Raw genomic sequence first — 15,014 nt, forward strand, 5'->3', positions numbered from 1 at the left:
AAAAACCCGGTCTGTAGTTTTACCATAGTTCCCTCTTGACAGAGATAATAGATTTAATGCCAGTCCAGGCCAGCCATGAGATTACCCAGGAAGAGCAGTCAGCACTACTGGGCACTAAATCACAACAGCTTCAGCAGGAGCTTCAACAGCAGCAGGCCAGAGAGTCAATGAAGTTAAGGGTCAAAGGTCAATGGGAAGGAAGCTCAAGCACAGTCTGCATCTACTTCTGAGGTTACTCTCTGGCACTCACTAGAAAACAATGACATGTGTTTGTGCCTTAGAGCTAATATGTTTGTTGTACCCTTTATCAGTGGCTGTTCAGGAAATGATGGTAATGTGTGGTTCACTTCTGGCATCAGAGCTACAGTGTTCGTTGTCCTTGATTTATTGATGTATACGACATCCATTGTGTTAGCACTGCACAGTACAGGTTGAACTGAACATCTTTGTGGGATTTGGAAAAATCCTTATCCTTTCTCTGACATTTCTCTCCAAAAACCTGTTCCCATGTTTAGCCTTGAAGCCTCGGAGTGGTTATCTGGCAGAAATAATACAGTAAGACAGCCTCCTTAGAGTGCATGTTTTTGTTTGCCTACAGTGATTTCCAATGCTTATTTCTGAATATGTATGGAAGGACCTGCTATGATAAGCAGGGTTTTCACTATTTATTGATTTGATCTGCATGGTTGAAAGTCACGCAAGAAGAGCTACAACTGACCACACATGAGGCTGAAATAGTTGAATTAAGGGGGAGGAGCTGGGAGTTGAAGTTAAAGGGGGAAAGGCAAGCTACATATAAAGAGAAAAGAGAGCGAGTAGAAGTCAAGGGGCTTTGGTGAAGAGGGTTGACCCTAGCCCTGTTTTCTCAGGGAGAGGGTGGGAGTGGGATTCCATGATCTAGCTGTGTGCGTGAGTGTGTGTGTTTGCGTGTTCACTTTAGCTCATTTAAGATATTCACATCTGATCCACTCTCTCTTTAACTACCCACAACTCTCACACCCACAATGGAAAACATCTTAACTCTCAAGCCAGTTATATTTCTAACCAAGGATATTAGAGAATAATATTGTTTTGATTTATTGTAATAATGACTTTATAACATTTAATGAAATCAACTTAATTTGCTGACAGACTCAATGTCCCTCAGACAACGCTAGACCATTAACCCTTCCCTTATTTGTTGAAGGTTGTTTGAAAGGTTTCATACCCTTATGAATGTAATGCAAGGAGTTGTTACAAGCGAGAAGTGAATAGAAAGGGAGAGGGAATGGAGGTTCCTTAGCGGAGAGAGAGAGAGGACTGTGGGCCTTTGAGGGGTGGGCGGCAATGGCAGGAGTTGAGGGGGTGGCCTGCATGGGACTGGTATGTGTTCGTGAAAGCCAGACCGGGAGGGGGGGGGGGTGGCTGCTCGCTGACTGTGATTGGAAACAGATGTTGGCGAGAGCCAAGGCAGAAAAGAAAATTTGGGGGAAAATTCTCAGGCCTTCTCTTTCTGGGCCCTGGCTCCAGAAGCCAATCACAGCACAGCACACGCTGGTCTGAGGGGTGTTCAAAACCATCTGATTGGCCAAGGGCTCTAACGTGGGTGCTCTGAGCAGATGTCCTGGGAAAGTTGCTGAATCCCAGCCGACCCGCAGTAAAAGAGAAGAGAAAAAAATGTGGTCCTACAACTGGACAGTGACCAAAACCTGTTCTATTCCAGCTGCACACACACACGCACACAGGCAAGCTGACACACACACACACAATCCACTTGTACAAAGAGAGGAACACATGCATGGAATCACATTCTTATCACATTCTTATTTCCAACTGAAACGCTTCCTATAGACCTATAAATGTAGACCTAGAAATATAGACCAAAATTGAAAATTACCTTTATTCAAGAAAATAAATGATGGCGTATTACCTTTCCCCTTTGTTGTTGTCGTCTGGAGTATGCATTTTCTAATGAATGCAGGAGAGTGGCTCAATACCTTCACGACCACCCCTTTACCCCACCAACCCTCCTCACTCTCCCCTTAACCAGGAAAGACCACTCCAGTCCTCAGACACACATCTCCTCCTTCACCTCCTCACAAAGAAGCCCCCCTTCATTGTGGCCCTGTATCTGACAGGTGCTGTAGTGCCTGGGCTGTAAATCAATCACCATTACTAATGGAAAGTCCACATTGCCATGTGAAGCCAGTCCATTTCCTGCCCAGAATGTCAGGTCCCTGGTACCCAAGCCCTCATGAATGCAGGGTGGGTGGCCCACCAGCCCCAAGACTGGCTCTCATTTCAACAGGGCTACCAGGAGGACCAGGGGTGCCTCTGGGAGTCAACGGCATATTAACTGGGGATGCGACAACAGCAATAAAAATGTAAATTGACGCCCAAGCTGAGGATGCCCCAGCCGTGACCTTCATAAACCTGTATAATACAGTCCTCCACCTGCAGTGACATGTGGTGGGTCAACCCATTTCCTCCACCACAATACACACAGTTGAATGAGAAAGAAAATAAAAAAGCAGGAGATTGACTACCTCCTTTTCCGTGAGTGGGAGTAAATAAAATGTATTTTTTTGTGTCAATGAAGTTTGTTACTTGCATGTACGTTCCATAAACGTCATTCTGCTTTATGGTGCTTACTCAGTCTCTGACCACTGTGGTGATTGTGTAAATCCTCCATCTCTGAGTGATGTTCGGTAACAGCAGGACCCATGAGAAGAGTCAGACCGTTGGAAAAGATGTGGTCTCTTGTAACAGGCATGGGGTAATGTATTTATGTCTTCCCCAGACACCACTCCTACCCTGGGTCCATATTAACCCAACCAAGGAGACTCTACCATGAAGAACAATTCTATTATTTTACCTTTATTTAACTAGGCAAGTCAGTTAAGAACATTTTTTTATTTTCAATGACAGGCTACGAACAGTGGGACAGATTTTTACCTTGTCAGCTGTGGGATTCAATCTTGCAACCTTCCAGTTACTAGTCCAACGCTCTAACCACTAGGCTAACAGCCACACAATAAGACCAGAATAGAAACCACTCTGTTGTGTTACCACCAATGGGGGGCCGAGGGGAATGTTGGTCATATTTCATGCCTTCTCTGCATAATGGAAGCAGTGAGCTGTATCTGTCTGCGTCACACTCTCCCTCTCTCTCTACAGAGGAGCTGTGATTAAGTACTGAAAGAGGCAGAGATCAGGGAGGCATCGTGGATCCTACCACCATCCTGTGTACACATTTCTTAACCAACTATGCAATAGCCCTGCACAACATACTTACTAAGTAGGGCTAGGAGTTTTTCCTGTTTAGGTCAGGTGGTTATGGGAATCTCATGGCCACACAGCCTGACAAACCTCCTATCCTCCTCCTCCTCTCTTCTTCCCCTTCATCTCAGTCTTTTCAGGTTAACCATGTCATCTTTAACTGTGTTGAGCAACGCATTTCACCAGCCTATATAGCGCAGTTATCTATCTGAACCTTTGTGTGTACCATCCTCATCCTCTTCCTCCTCCTCTTCCTCATCCTCTTCCTCCTCCTCCTCTTCATCTTCCTTCTCCTCCTCATCCTTTCTCACTCATGGGAAGACTAGGCGTAGGAGACAGATGAAGCTTCGCAAGCGAGGCCATTAGATAAATATTTGGGTTGAAGTCTGACAAATGCGTCTCTCTCCGTTTCTGGAGCGGAGTAAGCTGTGAGCGACATGAGGTCTCAGACAGGGAGGCAGACATCTCCGTCTCGGTGACACCGCCAGGCACTACGGTTTTATTTTCTATTCCGCTGTTCGGTTCTCTCTCTTTTGTCTTTACACCAGTGATTATAGCAGTCTGTGAGTTGAGTGAGATACAAAAAAGAACCATGTGAAATCCCCACCTCGTCTGAGTGTCTCTCTCTTTGGTTGTGAAACCAACAGGTGTGAATGGTATCATAATATGTTGGGTTATGTTCCAGGTTCTTTGGCACAAGGGGCTCCCAGAGCTTCCAGTGAAGTGTTTAAAGACTATGTTGCCTGGTTATAGTGTCTGGTCTGGATCACAGGCCCAGGGGGATGGAATGCTGAATGTTAGAAGAACAACCTGCCTAACTTAAGCTACCCTCTGCTAAATATATATTCATCCTGTCCAGGGGGAAATTAGCCAGCAATACAGTATGTATGTGTGTGTATGTGTGTGTATGTGTGTGTATGTGTGTGTATGTGTGTGTATGTGAGTGTATGCGTGCATGCGAAAGTGTGTCAGTATCTACATCCTGTCTGCTATATTTATAGAAAGTTGCAGGTACGGAAAGTTTTAGTCATGTTGCATCCAAGTCCCAGTCTGAGACTATAGTTTTAACACTTCCTACAAATGTTCTATCAATGTCTCATTCAATGTTCTCCTGTTCTAACCTAAACGTATTCCCTGCAGCTTATTTGAACCAAGACCATACTGCACGCTATGATCGTTCTAAATATGGTATGGATTTCAAGGACTAGCCTATGTCCTGATGTGGCATCTCAAACCAAGCCAATATACAGTATCATCCCAGTAAAGGAAAATAAAATATTTAATCTTTATGCCAATAACTTATCAAGTTTAGTTTGTGACAGACCATTCTGGGATAAAGACACTAGTCTGTAATGGGACTGGTCCTTGGCCTTTTGCCCTATGTGCTGTTCTAGAGGAGCCAGACAGCTGTGCTGTGTCGGCCAGGGCAGTGGCTGGGGAGAGGTCACGGCATCTATGTTTTTTTCATCTATAGTGGAATTACTAGGACCCTAGGGCTACAAACATATGAATGGGCCCGGCGTGCCTGTTTCTGCTTTGACGTCACCCATCGCCGTGGAAGTGACACTCTTGTTAGCCAGGTACACACCAGCGACATCCCAGCATGCCTTTCAGAGGGGACCTGGATCTGCCACCAGGCCCAAACTGGGTTCTGAGACCGAGAGACCAATCAATACATACTGTTGATCTACACATTGTAGATGTATTTGGGTAGCCCAATTCAGATAGTTTTTCTACTAATTAATCTTTAGACCAATCAGATCAGCTCTGAAAAAGATTTCATGTGAAAATATCTGATTTTGCTGGTCAAAAGGCCAATTAGTGGGAAAAATATCAGAATTGGGCTGCCTTACACAGTCTTAGTGTTATCATGATTGAGTGAGATACTGACTTGCTCGGCAGGTATTGGATGTGAATAGGCTTAGATGTGTTCATCCAGTACATGCACAGGTGGTTATTAACATGAGTACGCAGAATTATTTTGAGGATAATGTGTAGGTACTTCTATTATGTTTACAAAACGATAGACTAACTGACTAACCTTTCTTTTGGCATGTAGTCAAGGCCAGGAAGCCAAGTAAGACTGGAATCTGCGAATCTGCTTTCTTTAATAGATATTTAACTTGTTTCCAATGTACTGTAAGTAACAGTATAGATGTAATGTTTCAAAAGCCTTTTTTGCTCTGGTAATATTAGAAGAAATAACCACACAATACACACAAAGTATGAAATATTTGTTCACATATATTTTTTTATAACGTAACATTTTTTAAGTACATTAAGAAATAGAAGCAACAGTTTATAAAACTTCCCAGCAGAAATCAATGATGGGCCAGCATCAGCCTCTTTCTTTAACAGACAAGGTCTATTCTCTATATCGAAAGAAAATCGATACATTTTTTCCTGTGCTACCTTTATTTCCCATGAAAGCACCAGCTGTCTGTGTCTTTTTCTTTTATAAAATATAAATTATTGAAAAATATTCAAATGTTTGTGAACTAAATACATAAAAAATTATCTCATTAACAAAAATACAGAAACACTATAAAATATACAAAAAAACAACACCATCCATAACAAAAAAGGTTTCCTAATGGATCAGTCTGAGATATGCTAATATCGCAAGGTATCTGTGTATTTATGTATTTAGTCCATTTAGAAAGATCTGTGCAATACTTGTGTCCACAACTTAACGTATATGACATTTTCTGAAACAAACTTGACTTGAAGTCCAAACAGACACAGTATATGTTCCATTTAAACAAAGATAATATTTTCTGATCTACTCAAAATGGTGACTGGCTAGGAGCTGGAAGGCATCATAAACAACAAGTTAAGCATATATTTAAACATGAACAGTTGCCCTAACATACATTTTTTGGAGAAAAAATATCTGAACAGTAATAATCAAACAGTGATGTGAATCCTGGAAATGTAGCGTGCATAATGAACCACAACAATTGGGTGGATTGATTTGTTCAAGAGAATTCAAACTTCTCTACACAAGATTACGTGTGTGTGGTGTGTGGTCTGTGTGTGTGTGTGTGTGTGTGTGCGTGTGTGTTCGTGCTGACTGACACTAGAAAAACCAACCCTGTGGTCAGTTGCCCAACTAAAAAGTAACTAATATGGACAGAAATCCCTTTCCTATAATCTCAAGAGGGAACTTCAGTCAGTCCAGCCAAATATCTTCACTGCGTCCTAACACTGAGTGCTTTCCAACAAATCAAAAGATCAAAGCAGAAACAACACTTTGAATGTGAGGGAATAACAGTTCCTGTCCTTCAAGATGGTGGACATACCCAAAGCTCTATCTATCACCCAGACCTCACATGGGTTTGGTTATTATTCCTGCTTTGTCTCTTGCTTATTTGTTTCATCTGGGTCTTAATAAAGCGTTATGAAATACAATCTGTACAAATAAACATTTCAAAACCTATTTTCATCAGAATGGGTAACATTCAGCCACTGTAAACAATAACATTTGTATTTTAAGATGATATTTCTTGACTTTGGCTTTTCCCATAAGACCTGCATATAGTCATGTTCCCACTGATGACATTACTCAAAACCCAACCAGCACAACTACTGTGGCTCTTGAGTAAGCTGCACAAGTTCATACAGTATTCAGGGCATGTAATTTCATTGATCCTTTCCATATACTGAATTGGGTGTCCTTGTGTCTTAGAAATAGAAAAGCATGTACAAAGCATGGTAAGAAAATAGCATATAATGCCACATCTCTCCCAGTAGTCCTTTAGCCCAACTGTTTATGGTAGTCCTGTTTCCTGTCGATCTCTACCTCCTCATTGGTGAAATGGAGCATCTTTACAAACATTTCAGTTAACAGAAGACTCCAAGCTGTACAACAGCACAAGCATTAATCTCATCCTCATGCCATAATGATGATAATTCTCTTTCAGCCACTACTGATTAACTTCACAACTCCATGGTTCCCTCCCAAAACTACCCAGTCCTCCTCTCATCTCCCTCTTTTTCAAACAGTCATCCAAAGTTTACACTCCTTGCTTTGAACCCTTCTCTTTTCACTACCATCATGCACCTTGATATACCTTACCTAGCTATGTTAGCTTCCCTTCATTCAGAGAACACCACGTAACACACACAAATACAGTACACTCTACATTCCTAAGCTTTCTCTTTTGACTACAAAAACCATCCATCGTACATGGCTTGCAATTCAATTTGTCGACAACAGGTCCCTCCCTCTCTGCTCTCTTCTAAAGCAATGCTAAAATGGGGGTTTGGAAAACCACTCAATGTACAGATTGTGATGGGCACATTTGACTCTTTCATGTCCAAATACTTTCAAAACTCACCACAGAAAGGGTGTCTAAGGATTTGTATTACTTGTGGTAAGACAGTATATTTCTATAGTGAAGCGGCAAATGTGCAGAGCTGAAAGCGTCAGTTTTCAAGCAACGGTTACTTTCAGGTGTCTATCAACCGTTCTTGGTATGAGTAAGTAACTCTCCATCCAACCTATGAAAATGAGTAAAAAGGCCCGGGTCTAGTGTCATCTGATAGTCATATCAGCATGTTTCAGTTATTGGGCTTTCACAGAGAGGAGACAGGACTAACTTAACATTAAATGGTGCAACGTTTGGTTTCATAATACCTTCATAAAAAAAAACATTTTTAAAAAGGGGGAACCCTGGTCGGACTGAGACTAAACAGCACACCAGGAGTTGAATCTCAATGATAATACTGACACAAACATTATGCTTCTGAAACAATAGTAACAAAAACAACACTTTTTTGGTCCAAGCTGAGAACTCTACCCATGCCTATTGTGTGGAGTGTGGCAGAGAAACAGTGATCTATTTCCACTACTTTCCATTTTATATTTGGCAACAGATTTCATAGCAGGAAATCTCCATTCATGTCCTTCCTTATAATGAATCTTTCACTGTCTCTTGGCCCCTTTCCTCAATGTCAGTTTCTTGTGCTACTTAGGCTAAATGGCCACTCTATTCTAACTGATAGCTTTCCATGTGTCTTGAGCTACTAAGTAATACCAGTATATACATATAGCTACCATACACACTATCTCAAATGCAACATATTATCAATTTTCACGTTTGGCATGTGCTTCCTTTTTGAACGTCATCTGACAACAGCTCAAAATGATACAGACCACAGTTTAGGTTTGGTCCCAAAATGGGCACCCTCTTTAACCGGACGGCATCAATCTCTGAGCCCTAGTCCCCTCGGCTCCTTTACTCTCCTATTCTTCTACTATTTCTGTTCTCTCATCCCTCTGTTTTCACTCGTCCACATCAGGCTTGACGTCCAGCATGGCGTGGAGCTCCTCAGGGGTATATCCCAGCAGGCTTTTTAAGTCACAGACAAAGCGGTAGACATAGCGCTTCCCTGATGTCTTGTGGATGATGTTCTTGTCGTAGTAGTAGCGCAGGCCTCGGCTCAGCTTTTCGTAGTTCATCTTGGGCTTGTTTTTCCTCTTCCCCCACCGCCGAGCCACCTGAGTCACAGAGGGAAAAGGCACCCAGTTACACCATGTACCAACCTTGAGACAGAGCTCTGCACGAACCTCACATTACAATGTTATCGTGTACATGTCTTCTCTTGACATGGACCAATATTTAATGTAGCTAAATCTACCTGATACCGCAAAGGTTTTTCTGAATGTAAGTAAGGCAAATAACACTGTTGTTGGCGTCACATTAAAAAGACATCAAGCTCAATATCCAGGCTGCATCACATCAGGCCGTGATTGGGAATCAGCGTAGTCCAGGTTTGGCCGGGGTCGACCGCCATTGTAAATAAGATGTTTTTCTTAACTGACTTGCCTAGTAAAATTTAGTTTAAATAAAGTTTAAATAAAAAAATATTTAAAAAAATCTGTCTAACTGTTTAGGGCCCCCATGCCATGTGAGGTCAATGGTGGTGACCTCTCACCTCGTCAGGGTCGGACAGCTTGAACTCCCAGCCATCTCCCGTCCAGCTGATGAAGGACTGACAAGACTTGTCCGTCAGAAGCTCCAGCAGAAACTGCCACAGCTGAATGGGACCACTGCCTGCAGAGCAGAACCAGGAGAAGGGAGAGAGAGGTTAGAACACAGAGAGAGGAGCCTTGTTTTCAGTATAATACAGATGAGAATTACTGAACATGTCATCATCAGCCGCATGTAAGCACAGCATATCTGTGACTGACTGTTCTCCTCATGCTTCTCATTAACTACTTGACTTGGGGTCATTCATCTCCGACTATAAAAATATAAATATTGCGCTCAGAATCAGACATGTACAAGGCATGATAGTGGAGAGAAAACAGTGTTTTCACAGACAAGGGTCCCATTCATCATAATTCCCTTTGTCTACACTTTTCCCTCTGCAGTATGTGGTGCTGGGCTTCACAGCGTGGTTTTGTCTGTCTGTATGAATTTCATGGCAATGAAATCACAGTGTTTAAAATAAGAGGCCTTGGGTGTGTGTGTGTGTGTGTGTGTGTGTGTGTGTGTGTGTGTGTGTGTGTGTGTGTGTGTGTGTGTGTGTGTGTGTGTGTGTGTGTGTGTGTGTGTGTGTGTGTGTGTGTGTGTGTGTGTGTGTGTGTGTGTGTGTACAGTGCCTTGCGAAAGTATTCACCCCCTTGGCATTTTTCCTATTTTGTTGCCTTACAACCTGGAATTAAAATACATTTTTGTGGGATTTGTATCATTTTATTTACAAAACATGCCTACCACTTTGAAGATGCAAAATAATGTTTATTGTGAAACAAACAGGAAATAAGACCCTTAAACAGAAAACTTGAGTGTGCATAACTATTCACCCCCCAAAAGTCAATACTGGTATGCGGCCCTCTCTTGGCAGGTTTGTTATGGTGCCATATTCTTTCATTTTTAAAAATAATGTATTTAATGGTGCTCTGTGGGATGTTCAAAGTTTTGGATATTTTATTACAACCCAACCCTGATATGTATTTCTCCACAACTTTTTCCCTGACCTGTTTGGAGAGCCCCTTAGTCTTCATGGTGCCGCTTGCTTGGTGGTGTTGCAGACTCTGGGGCCTTTCAGAACAGGTGTATGTATAGTGAGATCATGTGACACTTAGATTTCACAAAGGTGGACTTTATTTAACTAACTATGTGACTTCTGAAGGTAATTGGTTGCACCAGATCTTATTTAGGGGCTTCATAGCAAAGGGGGTGAATACATATGCCCCCACCACTTTTCCGTGTTAAAAAAAATAAAATTGAAACAAGTAATTTTTTTCATTTCACTTCACCAATTTCGACTATTTTGTGTATGTCCATTACATGAAATCCAAATAAAAATACATTTATATTACAGGTTGTAATGCAACAAAATAGGAAAAACGCCAAGAGGGGTGAATACTTTGCAAGGCATTGTATGTGTGTGTGTAATGTAGTGTAAACTCCCAGAGATCAGCCATTAGAAACATTACATTTAATCTAATTTGTAAACAAATGCCGCTTGATTTTCTGTTATGTTCAGGTCTGTATTAATAATGCAATGTACCGTAAAAGCAATTGAATGCATTTATCTACAATTTGATTGACATTTTCTACATATATTTGTAGATTAAACAAATGGACCAAATGTGACGACCTGAACTTACAATCGTGTTGAAAAGAAAAATAAATAGTAGCAGGAGAGAAAACCTAAGTTTGGTTTGTGCTGCACTCTATTATCTTCTGTACTCTTTGATCTTGTGGTTTTCTGTACAAACAAAAAAGAACTACCTAGTTCAAATCACACCTGGCTATGCAGCGCCTACTTAGCAAAGCTGTAGCGGAGAGGAGCTGATACCTCCCATGCATGCCTCATAAAATCATACGACACACATCAAAGCTTTCAGAGAAATTGAAGTGTGGGTTGAACACCTGAAAGCAAAATAAGTTGTTTTCAATCCAAGGCTCCTACTCGCTTCCCTCAGTTATGAACATGAATGCAAAGACGCAATACTCACATTTCAGAAAATAATAACCAGCTATAATCAACTGACTACTGTACGGTAGCTCTCCTCCAGATGAAGGCACATTCCAAAAGGCCTGCTACTGTAACCGTGGGCCCACATAAGGGTGATACAACAGTGCCCCATTCCAGCCCCCTCAGGCTCTCTCACACGAGAATGTTTGGAGACTCTAAAATGTTTTCCCAAAAATATGTTAAATGCCCCCATGTACAATGGGCCTCATTGAAAAAGCATATAGTGTGGAGAAAGGGTGGGGGGGGGGGGGGTTGCATTCATAGTACTGTTTAGGATCTGCCTTTAGGCTTTACAGATGAGACTGTAGCCTATGCAGCGTGGACAGACAGACAGACAGACAGACAGACAGACAGACAGACAGACAGACAGACAGACAGACAGACAGACAGACAGACAGAGACAGACAGAGAGAGACAGACAGAGAGAGACAGACAGACAGAGACAGACAGACAGACAGACAGACAGACAGACAGACAGACAGACAGACAGACAGACAGACAGACAGACAGACAGACAGACAGACAGAGAGACAGACAGAGAGAGACAGACAGAGAGAGAGAAGGCTGTAGACAAGGCACAGTGAATGACTGCCTGCTGCATCCCCAGAGTTGACAGAAGTGTGATTGGAGATGAGAAACACAGTCAACCTCAGAGAGAGCTGACGACGGACTGAGCCTCACTTATCTCACACCTTCTTTATCACACCAGATCACTGTGTGTGACTGGGAACTGTGTGTGTGCCTGTCAGTGCACAGCCACTGGGGAAGGAAGCCAAAACACACGTTTTCATCAAAAGCGATTTGAGATATTACATAATGTTTTACTCTTTTCTGGGGAGATTCTCTCTGTTTTTCACATAGTAATAAAATGCATTTGTTGTTTGGGGGCCAAATGGGGTTGATCTTTCTCTTGGCTGCAGGACAGCATACAGGGTAATAACAGTTAATAACAATGGTTGTTGCCAGCTAGACACTTCATATCTGAAGCATATTGAAGTATTTTTACCACTTATGTTCATTTTCTTCTCTTTAGTTCTGCAAAGCTCTGATAAAGTATTCTGACTAAAATGAAAATATTGGAACATGGATTGATTAGCCTCTGAACATGAGTCTATGGTAGTTTTATAACCAATGCTACATCATTAAAACACATACAGTAGGGAAGTTAATTACTTTGCAGAAATGCATGAATGATGACATGCAGAAAATAGCATAAATATGTAGGATCTTAATTTGAGCCAGTTTGCTACAGCAGGAAAATAATCCTGCAGCAACAGGAAATGTGAATGATTATGTGGATTATAATTAATGGACATTTTTGTTGGGGTTAATCAATTGTTCGCAAGGGAAAATGAGGTCTGAAATGTCATAGTGGCAATTACAAACTTCAGAAGACTTTTTAAACCAATTGCAGGAAAGTTATCCTGCAACAGGTTGGATCAAATGAAGATTCTACATCTGTACCACTAGCTGGCATTATATTACAAACGCATACTGTAGCCATGTAAAAGCCTTCAATTAGGGCATGTCAATGTTTTATATCTGTCTTTCATTGGATCTTAAATGTCTAATGTACGTCTCGGTAGGTATGCAATTATGATCCAAAGATGAACGCATGAATGAAGAAAGTTGTACAGACAACTTTGCAGATTACAAATTACCATGAGATGCCAATTGTAGGCAATGAGTAATGTAATCTGAAGTATCCATTGCCAGTGACGAACACTGTGTCTTCTAGTATTTCCCCTCTCCTCTACTAGCAACCTTGTGACTGCAATTTAACACAGAGGGGAGAAAGTCCCCAAAGACTAGATAGAAAATAGGAGACATTGTAACTAGTGTGTCAAGTGCATTAAAGATATTGAGAGACAATTTCCCCTTAAATTGCTCCTTAAATTGCTTCTCAGTCTCCATAGATGTATACAGTGCATTTGGAAAGTATTCAGACCCGTTTACTTTTGCCACATTTTGTTACGTTACAGCCTTGTTCAAAAATGTTAAAAAAAATAGAATTTAAAAAAATCCTCACAGTCTACACACAATACCTTGTAATGACATAGCTAAATCAAATTTGTGGACATGTTTGGAAATATCACATTTACATAAGTATTCAGACCTTTCACTCAGTACTTTGTTGAAGCACCTTTGGCAGCGATTACAACCTTGAGTCGCCTTGGGTATGACGCTACAAGCTTGTTACACCTGTATTTGGTCTGTCCCAATCTTCTCTGAAGATCCTGGGGAGTGTCGCTGCACAGCTATTTTCAGGTCTTTCCAGGGATGTTCGATCAGGTTCAAGCCCAGGCTCTGGCTGGGCCACTCAAGGTCCCGAAGCCACTCCTGTGTTGTCTTGGCTGTGTGCTTAAGGTCGTTGTCCTGTTGGCTGGTGAACCTTCGCACCAGTCTGAGGCCTTGAGCGCTCTGGAGCAGGTTTTCATCAAGGATCTCTCTGTACTTTGCTCTGTTCATCTTTCTCTCGATCCTGACTAGTCTCCCAGTCCCTGCTGCTGAAAAACATCCCCACAGCATGATGCTGCCACCACCTGGTGCCAGGTTTACTCCAGACGTGACTCTTGGCATTCAGGCATAATTCAGAATCTTGTTTCTCATGGTCTGAGAGTTTTTAGGTGGCTTTTGGCAAACTCTAATGTGCCTTTTACTGAGGATTGGCTTCCGTCTGGCCACTACCATAAAGGCCTGATTGGTGGAATGCTGCAGAGATGGCTGTCCTTCTGGAAAGTTCTCCCATCAACACAGCGGAACTTTGGAGTTCTGTCAGAGTGACCATTGGGTTCTTAGTCAATTCCCTGACCAAGGCTCTTCTCCCCCAATTGCTCAGTTTGACTGGGTGGCCAGCTCTAGGAAGAGTCTTGGTGGTTCCAAACTTCTTCCATTTAAGAATGATTTAAGTCACTATGTTCTTGGGGACCTTCAATGCTGCAGAAATGTTGTGGTACCATTCCCCAGATTTGTGCCTAAACAAAATCCTGTCTCGGAGCTCTACGCACAATTCCTTCAACCTCATGGCTTGGTTTTGATCTAACATGCACTGTCAACAAATCATGTCCAATCAATTGAATTTACCACAGGTAGACTCCAATCAAGTTGTTGAAGCATCTCAATGATGATCAATGGAAACAGGATGCACCTGAGTCTCATAGCAAAGGGTCTGAATATTTATGTAAATACGCATTCATTTTTTTCTGCAAAAAATTTCAAAAAACTGTTTTCACTTTTTCATTATGGGATATTGTGTGTAGATTGATGAGGGAAAAAAATATTTAATCCATTTTAGAATAAGGCTGTAACATAACAAAACAGGGGAAAAAATCAAGGGGTCTGAATACTTTCCGAATGCACCGTATATACTTGTGCTCTATGTTGAAACATGGAGAATTCAACTCTCTTACGGAAAGAACACATGAATTTGTGTGTGAAGTCATATGATTTTCCACAATCATTTAGTTTTTCTGTAATGGCTATAGGTCCCAAAATGTAAAATGCTGAATAGGGATTTAAGTAGAAAAAATGTCAACTTTATCACTACATTTTTACAAAACAAACTGAAAACCTTGCCATAAAAAGAATACAAAAATAGAATGTGCCAGACCTTGGATCTTTTTTTAAACTTCTAAGATGTGTTTCTTTGTGTTTGAATAGAAGATAGAGTAGCTTTTTCATCAGGCACTGTAGGTAGAAAGGGGCCTTAACAGATGAACAGATATATCTACTCTAGTTTTAAGTGCAGGTATTGTTTTGTGTTT

General features: G+C 41.5%; 1 protein-coding gene across 3 annotated transcripts in view; it reads right to left on the reverse strand.

Moving 5' to 3' along the window:
- Positions 1–5,482: 5,482 nt before the first annotated feature.
- Positions 5,483–15,014, reverse strand: part of ets1 (v-ets avian erythroblastosis virus E26 oncogene homolog 1) — a 51,883-nt gene continuing 42,351 nt past the window's right edge. For all 3 annotated transcript variants that reach the window (XM_064985062.1, XM_064985063.1, XM_064985064.1), the window contains 2 exons: positions 9,199–9,317; positions 5,483–8,761 (listed from right to left, as the gene is read on the reverse strand). In XM_064985062.1, the coding sequence (XP_064841134.1) occupies positions 8,546–8,761; positions 9,199–9,317 (335 nt within the window). In that variant the 3' untranslated portion in view covers positions 5,483–8,545. The remainder of the gene's footprint in view (positions 8,762–9,198; positions 9,318–15,014) is intronic.

Source organism: Oncorhynchus masou, chromosome 13, assembly GCF_036934945.1.
Source record: "Oncorhynchus masou masou isolate Uvic2021 chromosome 13, UVic_Omas_1.1, whole genome shotgun sequence".
NCBI classification, from domain to species: domain Eukaryota; kingdom Metazoa; phylum Chordata; class Actinopteri; order Salmoniformes; family Salmonidae; genus Oncorhynchus; species Oncorhynchus masou.